General features: G+C 39.8%; 1 protein-coding gene across 1 annotated transcript in view; it reads right to left on the bottom strand.

Moving 5' to 3' along the window:
* Positions 1 to 4,559: 4,559 nt before the first annotated feature.
* DOCK5 (dedicator of cytokinesis 5) overlaps positions 4,560 to 10,198 on the bottom strand; it is a gene marked incomplete at its 5' end in the record, with an annotated part of 28,602 nt that continues 22,963 nt past the window's right edge. The window contains 3 exon segments of the mRNA XM_010173725.1: positions 4,560 to 4,661; positions 6,612 to 6,727; positions 8,189 to 8,327. Coding sequence (XP_010172027.1) covers positions 4,560 to 4,661; positions 6,612 to 6,727; positions 8,189 to 8,327 — 357 coding nt within the window.

Here is a 10,198-nt window from a genome sequence, read left to right as displayed (position 1 = left end):
ACCCATAAAGCCGAACGGAACAACAGACCCAGAATAAAATTTCAAAGCTTTGTTAAAATCAATTTCTCTTCAAATGGCTTAGATTGCACTATGTGAATAAATACTCTGAAGTTGCATTTAAATAGTAGAAGATAATTGTTGTGTAGATTACTAGCTTACATGTAAAAGAGAACACATTGTAGTCCAGTGGCGGGGACTCAGCAGCGCAGGGTCTGCTTTTGTGTCCTGAAATGAAAACTTGGACGTGACAGCTTTTGTTTTGCACGTACAGACAATGCCTGGACAAAGACACTGTCTGGACTCACTAGTCTCTGGATAAAACAGTAACACAACTTTGTTAAAAATCAAAAATAAACTTATTGTTGGGATGTAATTCCACTCGCACTTCAGTAGTCCATGTACGAAAGACTTTATATGCAGGTTTGTTGTTTTTTTTTTTAACCAGTTCACTCATAAAAACTACATTTATTTAAAAAAGGTATTTACAAACTTTACAACAGTTAATACATTTTAAAAACCACGAAAATTTATACACCTTGCTTTACAGACTTAGTGAATCATATGTCATTTACCCAGAGAGATGCAGACTCCCTTTCCAAAGCTTAGCTCCGACTCTTTCTTCAGAGCCAGTTTAAAAGCTGTGGTTTTTGCTGATTCAGTTGCAGAGGACTAAAAGAAAGAGAAAAAAAGAAAAGTATTTGCAGTCTGCAGAGGTGGGTTTTCAAACTAAACCATCACATCCAGGATCTCAAAACACTCACAACACCACGTTACACAACATCCATATTCTCCTGAATTCAAGACAAACATGTCCCAAGGTTTATCATGTCATTGAACCTTTATAATACCAACAATGAAAACCTACATCAATTAACACCACGCACATTGGGGCTGAATTTCAGAGCTGCTGAGGACTTCCACCTCTGTTTAAAAAAAAATAAAAATAGGAAAACTGCAGACCATGCATGAAAAAAACAGGTTCAAGATACACAGTCCTGCACGTCCAGGGATTTCAATGACAGCCTTAAATCAGAATCATCAGAAAAACACAGCATAAAGAGAAGCTTTTCACCTTTTGTTAAGCTCCTCTATACTCCTCTGTGTACTCTCCACAGCGCCCACACACACTGTCCTAAAGGTGCTTTAATGTAGGTGAACCTCGTGTGGTTTTGAAAAGCCCCTCTCCTGCCATGCAGTCAATGAAATCACAGGATTTATTTCCTTTTTCTCTCTGATGTAGTCCTAGGAAAAAACTCACCCTGGTCCACTAGATAATTTGATCTGCAACAGTAAATATAAGATAGAGAAGTTTTTTAATTAAAAGAAAAAAACTGGTAGCAGTAATGGGTCAGGAATGTTTTCACTATTAAAAAAAAGATTACACTTAAATTACAGATATCTTAAACTTATTATTTTCATTTACAATTATAAAAATAAATAAGGAGAGAAAATCTGAGCCATTATGACTACAAGTCTAACTCCCTGTTAATCTGTGGAACATACACTGGGCTGCATAGTGTGAAGGTTATTAGATGGAGGTTCTCAAAACCCACTGCATATACATTACGGTATTTTCTGCCACTGCAGATCACAGAACTGTTCTCACTGGAATCGGTGTCCTTTCCTAATCCAATAATCCACTGAAATGGAAAGCTGTCTGTTTCTCTCTTCCCCTGATGTGGATTAGAGCCTGTAACATTTTTAAAGGAATTTATCACAGCATGACAAATTTTAATTAAAAGCTCCAGAAAACAAGTGTTGAGCATATTTCTCCAAAGAAAAAAAAATCCTCTCAGACTTGAAATATAACACTAGCTTTGAACAGCATGGCTATGAAATGGGATTAGATTTTGTCTTCTCTGCAGACTGGATATTTAACTTTGAGATTTGTTTTATTCAAAACTATGAATTGGGTAGAAACGCTGCTGTTTCCTTTCATTTCTGGTATGCAGAGATGACATCATTATATACTGTTCTCCTTCTCCCATTTTCAGCCCTCCAGTTTAAAAAGACGTTAAATGGCAATTCCAAAAGCATCTAATTAACATGGAAAGATGATTCTCATTTTGAAAACTAAGTCGTAAGACCTTAAATTGTCTCTGAAAATTAAATCTCAGAACTTAAGTCAGGTAGGTACCGTAACAAAGAGCAGAACACTTAAAAAAACCCAGGGGTCTGGTGGGATTTCTCATAAGAGGGTGGGCACTTAATTCCACTTAATTAAAATCAGTCAGGCCCCATGCTTATTCAGACACTTAAATGCCCAATTGCCTTTAAAAATCTGACACCTTGAAGGAAATGCTTTTTCCTAAAACTGGCACAAAGCCCTAAATCATTTAGGCACAGCACAGAAATTCCATGTTGTACCTCTAAGCAATCTATGCTGACTTATATCAGCCAGGAACACAACTCTTCACATACCACAGTCAATAACGCATTTCAGAAAACTGAACTCCTGTTCGTGAGTTAGTTTGCCAAAAGGCAAGAAGTGGGAAGAGTTTACAGAGCTTCAAACAGACTCTAGAACAAAAAAATAACACTAAGAAAGAAAAAAATCCTCTGCCTAAAGCAAAATTCTCACTGAAGACAAAAAGTTCTTGTTCAAGTGAAGAGTTTCAGAGGTTCTTTTAGTTCACGTGTGCAGCAGAAGGAAGACAGTGGTTACAAGAAGAGGAAGAAGTGGACAAGAAATGAAAGACAAGAAAACCCTGTGGTTTTCAAGTCAAGTAGCATCTAAGTCCAAGAACATAATGTGGAGCTGACAAGTCCTACAATGCACCAGAGAGAGGGGGAGAACCATGGTCAAGCTGTCCAGAAAGGTTTCAAAGATCTCCCCTGAGAAGGCAACAACTCAGAAGACAGTTGTGTGCGCACTAAAGCAAACACGACTGCGGATCCATGTGATGTGACTGCAGTGCAACTTCTAAAACATCTCCAACCTGTTTTGTGATGTGAATCCAGTATGACCTTTTGATGAAAGCAATCTGTTTTACAGAGCCATGCAGGCAACAAAGCAAGCGCAGCTTCAGTCACACTGAAGCCAAAGGAAATGTACAAGAAAAAAGGAAGGACTACTTCAACCTGAACAAAAAACTCCAGGGTTCCATTGGTTTTGTTTTTTCCTAAAAAAGGCTTTGTTGAGAAAAGTTTCATTAGGTTTAAGGAACTTCAGTTTTTTCAGTAAGGTAATGAAACCCATTTAAGTCATGTGAGCAGAACAACGGTGTGGTGGCCTGCAAAAAGCCCAACCCAACAGTACTGGTATTTACTATAAGCAACATCCTCAGCAGGGTTTTTAGTGGGTCTCTTCAAATGCTAGCAGATAATCAGAACTTAAATGGCAGTTACAGTTAACAAGCAAAATTATTTCCTGGAAGCAAGAGCCCACGACAGAATCTTCACCAATACAGATGATAAATAAACAGGCCACAAGCTGTAACCAAACAAATGGGTGCAGGAAAAAAGAAAGAACAGGAGGAGAACTATTTATATTTGTGTGAATTTGCCCAAAGTAGAGGTTACAGTAACTATCAGACTTTGTTTCTGAGGTCAAGATGTGTAACTAGTTTTGCACAATCCATCCTCTCAAAGTTGCTGGTACCAGTACAGCACCAGTATCAGTGCAGCTTCCATCCTTCTCATGTATTCTCAGGACAGAAGCAACTTTTTACATCCTATTAAAAAGCACAAAGATGAAATACTGTACGAAATCCCAGAGGTAAGCACAAACCAAGTAGGTAACATAATTCAGGGAGGAATATCAACTCCTCTGTAGTGTTAAAACCAGAATCACCAGTGAAATTATGACAAAGTAGTGGTGAATGTAAACTCTCCATTGGGAGTGAGCAACTGCCACTACTCGAGGAGAGATGGTGTGAGGCAGAACGTCTGCACTTCACCTTAAATACATATGATGACTAGCAAAAAAAAACAACCTTGTAATCTGCTAGCAATGCTCAGGTCTCCCCCTGCAATCAAGAATCTTAGGAGACCGCACATCATACACAAGCACCTGACACCTCAGGAGCCAACATTCCCCAGTGTAGGAATGGGCACGAGCTGCTTCACTTCATGCAAATCAAGGGTTGGCAACCCTACAGGGGCAGGAGGAGGGGTCGGTGTGTACGTACAGCTGGAAAGCTGTAATGAAATTCAGTGAAAATACTGTAGGACACATCTCATACTGGTGTGGCTTACCTTGTTTCAAACACTGGTGCAAACAACTACTGTGACAGATCTACACTAGGAATGAGCGGCTGAAATTGCATCAGTGAAAAAAACTTGGGACAGACAAGACTTAAGACAGACAAGAATTCCAGTAAGATGACTTCTCCTGCTACGTGATTAGTGTCTGAGTAGAGGAAAGGTAAACCAGAGGTTGGGAATACAGTCACAATAACAGTTCCTTTTGGTATTTCCCAAAGAAAACTCCAAGGAAAGTGAATGGAATGGCAGGTGAGATCACCGGTCTTTAGGATCAGAAAGCCCCAGCATGTCAGTAAAAAGAAAGCAGCCATTTCACTCTAGGTGCTTGCTGTGATACCAGCAAGTGATGATCCTCACTGCAACCCTTGCTCTGAAGAGACAACGCTGGATTTTCTGGTTTTTGGGGGTGGAGGGGGAGGTTTGGCTTCACGTCTGCTGGGTAATGGTGGAGCAACCTGAGAAGATAAAACAAAAACATATAGAAAAATAAACAATTACTGGCAAGTTCAGATATTTTGCTTTACCAAACAAGAAATCTAAAAGGTCCTGTACTACTTGATGTTTCTTTCAGGATCAAATCTTCGAATTCAACCTCTCAGTACTACATGTAATCAATGACAGGGGCAAACAAGGGCAGACCCCTAGGAGATAACAGAAGCAAATATGTTTTAGTTGCGGATTTACTTGAGTTGCTTCTGACCTGCAGCCTGACTTTGAGTCAGAGACATTCGTGCCTCTGCCCCACAATCAGTAAAGTTGTAATAAACCCATTTCCCATAAGGTTTCAAAATTCAACTGTTTTTATCTTGCTGACTTGATGAGTTGCACCAAGTAGGGGCCAAAAGGATGTAAAATGCTTCCAAGTCAGAATGGCACAACTAACTCCATAAAATGGTAGCAAGTACAGTTCTACTAAAGCAAGCTACAGCCTTCCTGCCCAGCACAGGGGCTTATAAAATATTTCTTATTCTTGCACAAAACAGCACTTGTGGGTTCTTTCAAGTTGTCTCTCTGCTTGTTTTAAAGGACATCCTGTAAAAAAAATGAGATGTGAAAGGCCAGGTGAACAAGAAGCTTGTGTGGCTCACCACTTGCTCAGCCAAAGCTCCCAAGATTTCAGGACTATTTTATCTGAAGGAAGACAGTGTCAACTTTACAACAACAACAAAGCAACAAAACTCTTCAGAAAATACTTTTACAATTTCCCTTTACAGCCCTTCGAAGCCTTTTCATTTGGCTGCAAGCCAAGGTCAATGTTGCAAGCCAGAAGATGTTAGTAATTAAGTTTTCTTACAAGACTCAAGGGAAGGAGGCTCTTTTACTAATCCTCTTCAACCAGTGACTCCCACAGCATCCCTAGAGCTGGCGTATTTCCACCATTCACACCACCTCCAGCAACTATACTGTCCCCTTGCAGAAGCACAGGCAATTCTACCCAAATGAAGGGCAAAGTAGAAAAACTCCTATTTTACCCACACTTCAAGGCTTTATACCAGCGTTGTATCTTTAACAGAATTAAATGATCAGTTGTTTTGTTGTCTTCCCATTCTGTCAGGGGTAACATATTTTGAGTATGATCATTTTTTAAATACTTTTTTGGTCAAACTGCAGTTCATCTCACTAAGGTACTCTGTAAATCCTCTTTGCAAACTGGACTGGGGAAGACATCCCCCCCTTTCACAGGCACAAAAGGATGCTTTCTGTTGCTGTGCATTGGTAAGCAATTACAGTCTCGTATCAGAAGCACCGACATTGCAGGGGCAGATTAAATGATTCTGACATCATGACCAGAGTATTTACACCTTAAGTATCTGCAAACCATTTGGAATCTCATAGTATAACAGAAACATTAGTGATACAGCATTAAAAAAAGTAGCAATTTGATGTTCCTACAAGGAAACTTCATTAAATTGAGAAAAAGGCTGTGGCTAAGATGGTGACATAATACAGGCTGGTTTAAGTTACTAGTGACACACATCTTGAAAAACCAGATTATTCTGAGCTGAGGATTCAAAAGGAGACATTTAGCATTTCTCAAAATATGTGAATTTTTTCCCCTTTCTTTCTCAGGACCAGATTACTGCGCTATTTTACACCGACCATGTTTTTGAAACTTTTCAATCATTGTGCTTGTTTGTTTTCAATATATCTTCCCACCCCCACACACAGTTTGCCTAACCAAGGACAACACAACTCCCACTCAAAAAAAAAAAAAAAGACTACACTTGATAGCTTTTCTCTTGAAGCAAAAAACTTTTTATTCTTTTGTGGTTTCAGGGAGTGAACCACTAAAATGATTAGACAAGTTTCAAGTCGCACCACCCTAGAAGCAGCTTGGAAAATTCCACTGGTGTCTTTTTCTCAAAAGCTGTTTTCCAAAAAGCTGTCAGCTCTCATTTCCTTACCTCTACAGAATTCCTGGGGTTGTTATTCTCATAGGGTTTGCTTTTGGGCGGAGGGGGGGGTGGGGTGCTCTGTAAACTAGCTGTTGCCAATCCATCAGCTTGCAATGAGGGAAAACCTAGAAGCAACAACAATAATAAGAAAAGACATTAAAGTAGGCAGAAAAGGAACGGGAAATGGGATTGACCACGTAGAATTTTAAGGGAGATTCATTTAATATCTTGTGCTTTTGATCTGCTAGCAGTTCCCTGCTTTAGCAGCTAAACCTGAATGGATATGTCAAAGTAGAGTCACTGTTGCATCTCCCTTAAGGTCAAAATGCCCAGAAGATTTCTATCTTTGTCAAATGAATCTAAGCTTATGTGAAAAACACACGCCTGAGAGAAGAGAAAATTGAATCCATTATCACAACTGCAATGTTCACTGGAGTTTCCTTTCAGCCTGGGCCTCAGCCTGAGAATTCACTTTGATTTTAACTCCAGTTGATGGAGTAGATAAGTACCCAAACTTCAGAAGAATTCCTGGGAAGCTGTCCTGCTCTAATGGCAATTAAAACTGCTTGCTAAGGAGAAGAGTGAGGTTTCACATTCCTTTCACAGATTCTTTCTTCATATAGTATTCCTGCATCTGTTTGTGTTTCTGGTTGTCTCCCCACCCCAATATGTATTTTTTGTTTTCAATCCTCTCACAACAGTTTTATGCTACTTTAAGTTCCTTATCTAAACTGGATTCTGAATTTATACCCACATAAGAGGAAAGACAGTCAGGTCCTACATAGGAACTTCTGTTCCTTTATAAAAAGAACAGCAGAATGAGAAATGCAACAGAAAGAGAGGAGTTTGTCAGTGGTGACACTACAGCTGTAATTTTACCTTAACTGTATTTATATGCTGCTTCAGAACTAACTACAGAGCTTACTGGATATGCAAAGAAGTAACTTTGCTAATTATTCATTTGGCTAATTCAAGATTAATTCTGTCTCTTTTAGGTGTAAAATTTATTCCAAACTGCAAAGCAACTTTTCTTAAAGTTTTTTGCTGCGTGCTGGGAATTATTGTTCATTAATTAACAAAGCCTTCAGGGCTTGCCTAGAAAATTTAGCCATTGACCTGATCAGAAATACCATGCTGGACGGATGCAGTTCCATCCAGTGAATTCACAGGAGATATTCCTTTAGTATGTGCTGTAACCACCTGACATGATGCATTTACAAGCATCCACATTGATTGCATGATGTTCACCTTGAGGTTTAATATACCTTTCCACAAGTCAATATAGGAGAAAACAAGAAAGAAACTGAAAAAGATAAAAATTGTTCTCTGGAATTAATCTGATATACTAATTTTAATAAGTGATATGTAGGTGACAGGTATGATTGTAGTGCTTTTGATAGCACTGCCAAATTCTGTTATCTGACAAAAACGTTTACAAACATTAACAGCCCAGGGTCACTTTCTGTCAACTACTTCAGAGCAGTTCCTCCCTCCCCAGTGAGGTTACCTCAGCAAATAGACAGTAATTCCTACTGCTGCAGATACTGCCCTGAAGGATGGGACAACTGCTCTTTAATAGAACTTACTTTGGGTTCTTGGTGTTTTGGGAGTGATCGGTGGTGGGCTGCGAGGCATTGATTGCTGGAGTGAAGAACCCTGAAGCAAAGTCAGTCTGTTGTCTCCTAACTGAAGACTCTTTGGCCTTTGTGCTTTTCCTGACATGCCCTGGTTGAAACAAAGAATAAACAGAACCTTTAGAAGTCAGCAAAGTTGCCAGACACGTATCAGATCATCATTCCTGTGACAAAGGCATCAACATGCTCCAGAAAAGCCATGAATAAGAGAGAAAGGTGCATTCAGGTGAAACAGGAGTGAAACCACAGCACTGGCTAAGGCACGTTAACAGGCACACACTGTGCTCCTACAACACATCCAGTTTTCTGTGGGACCTTATTAACTGGGTAGCAACAGTGAACTGTTTTAACAACCTTAGTGTATTAAGCAAAGAGGAAAACATCAAGCTGAGAAATCGCTGTGTTTGATTAGCAGTTCTGTGAACAAATCTGGAGAAAAAGAAGTCTTTCCAAAAAGATGAAATTCTGGGTGCAAGTCTGGACTGCTTTTATCAGCCAGCTCCTTAGGGCTGTGAAATAAGTTTATTTCAGGCTTTGCAGAGCAAATCCCTTGCATCTGGGACTTGGGAGATGTTCCAGTTCCTTCCAGTGTCACACATGTCCTCTGTGTTCTTCACTCAAATCATGAGGCCAGCTGAATATGGTCCCAAGAGTCCAGTATATGAATATTATAGTCCTTTTAAATATTAGTTTATTGCTTTGCAGAGAAAGCTGTCACTTACACACGTAATTAAACTCACTGGGCTCTTTTAGAGATCAATTCTCTGTATTAAGCAGTTCAGTATTTCCCACTGCGCAGAAGGGACCACACATTGGTGTGCAGTGTATATAAAACTTATAAAGACCAAAGCTGCTGGACATACAGCAAACCTTTGCTTCCCTCTGGCTTTCCAGGTCCCAAGGAGCTTAGTCAAGAGCTGCATAAAATCAGTCTGTTCAATTCCTGTGCTGCACTATGCAGCTTTGGAACAGACCAGCTATAAAAACAGCTTTCTCTGTACTTTGCAATGTTCTTGAGCAGGAATATAACCCTTAACTGCTCTTTCACTTCAGTAAGCTGATCACACATGTAATCTGCCCTCAGAGATACGGGGGGAGAGGGGAGGGTGAGTGTTCTGGTTTGCATCCCTCAGCTCTCTGCAATGCAAAGTTTTGGACAGACATGCCTTACTGTCCTAGCAAACCGGTCGATACAAATGGGCTTTCTCCCAGATCTTTTCCCTCTAGTTTTACTTTATAAAGTGATCAGCAGCTGACATCACAGTTTGTGGGTTAAACCCACTTAATTCTTCTATAAGCAGAGGGCCAGGCCTCCTGAACCACTAATATTTACAACCCCAGATTTTCCTCTTGAGTGGAAAGCCTGTCAATACCAAATGACACGACTCTAGAACTACAGTTCCCCTTTTCATAAATATTCTGCAGACTTCAAGTGCTGGCAGCATCACTTAGATTTGATGAGAATTCCTGAATATAGAGCAGTATAAACTGTTCCTGCCAGATTCAGCTGAGATCTTGGTGGGGGGGGAAAGGGAAATAGAAGAACTCCTGTATTCTCATTATTTGTGCAGCCTGTGTTAAGTCAAAGTAGTATCACTGAGCCACCAGCTGAAATACTCAGATGCCTAATTCTCACATACTCTCTGACAGTGTAATATAGTTGGACAGTAAATCAGGATAACTTATACAAGGTTGTGTAACTCCAAGTTTATACAACTCTACTTTTGGGCTGAAATTTATCTGTTTGTATTAGGTGATCATTCTGAATCCCACTGTCAATCTGAATGTCTAACAGTCTCCAATATATTCCTCATTACAACACTCCTCTGAGGGTATAGATTCTCTTTTTATTTCTCTTTTGAAAATGATTTGCTCAAGGACTAAACACTCCTGCCCTCATGCAGGAGGTCTGGAGCAGAGTACAGACTGGAAGAACCAGGTTTTCAAAGTCCCAAGCTGGTG

This window comes from Antrostomus carolinensis, unplaced genomic scaffold (assembly GCF_000700745.2).
Source record: "Antrostomus carolinensis isolate BGI_N321 unplaced genomic scaffold, ASM70074v2 scaffold11660, whole genome shotgun sequence".
NCBI classification, from domain to species: domain Eukaryota; kingdom Metazoa; phylum Chordata; class Aves; order Caprimulgiformes; family Caprimulgidae; genus Antrostomus; species Antrostomus carolinensis.
The sequence above is the reverse complement of the archived record's forward strand: the minus strand, read 5'-3'. Positions and strand labels throughout refer to the sequence as shown.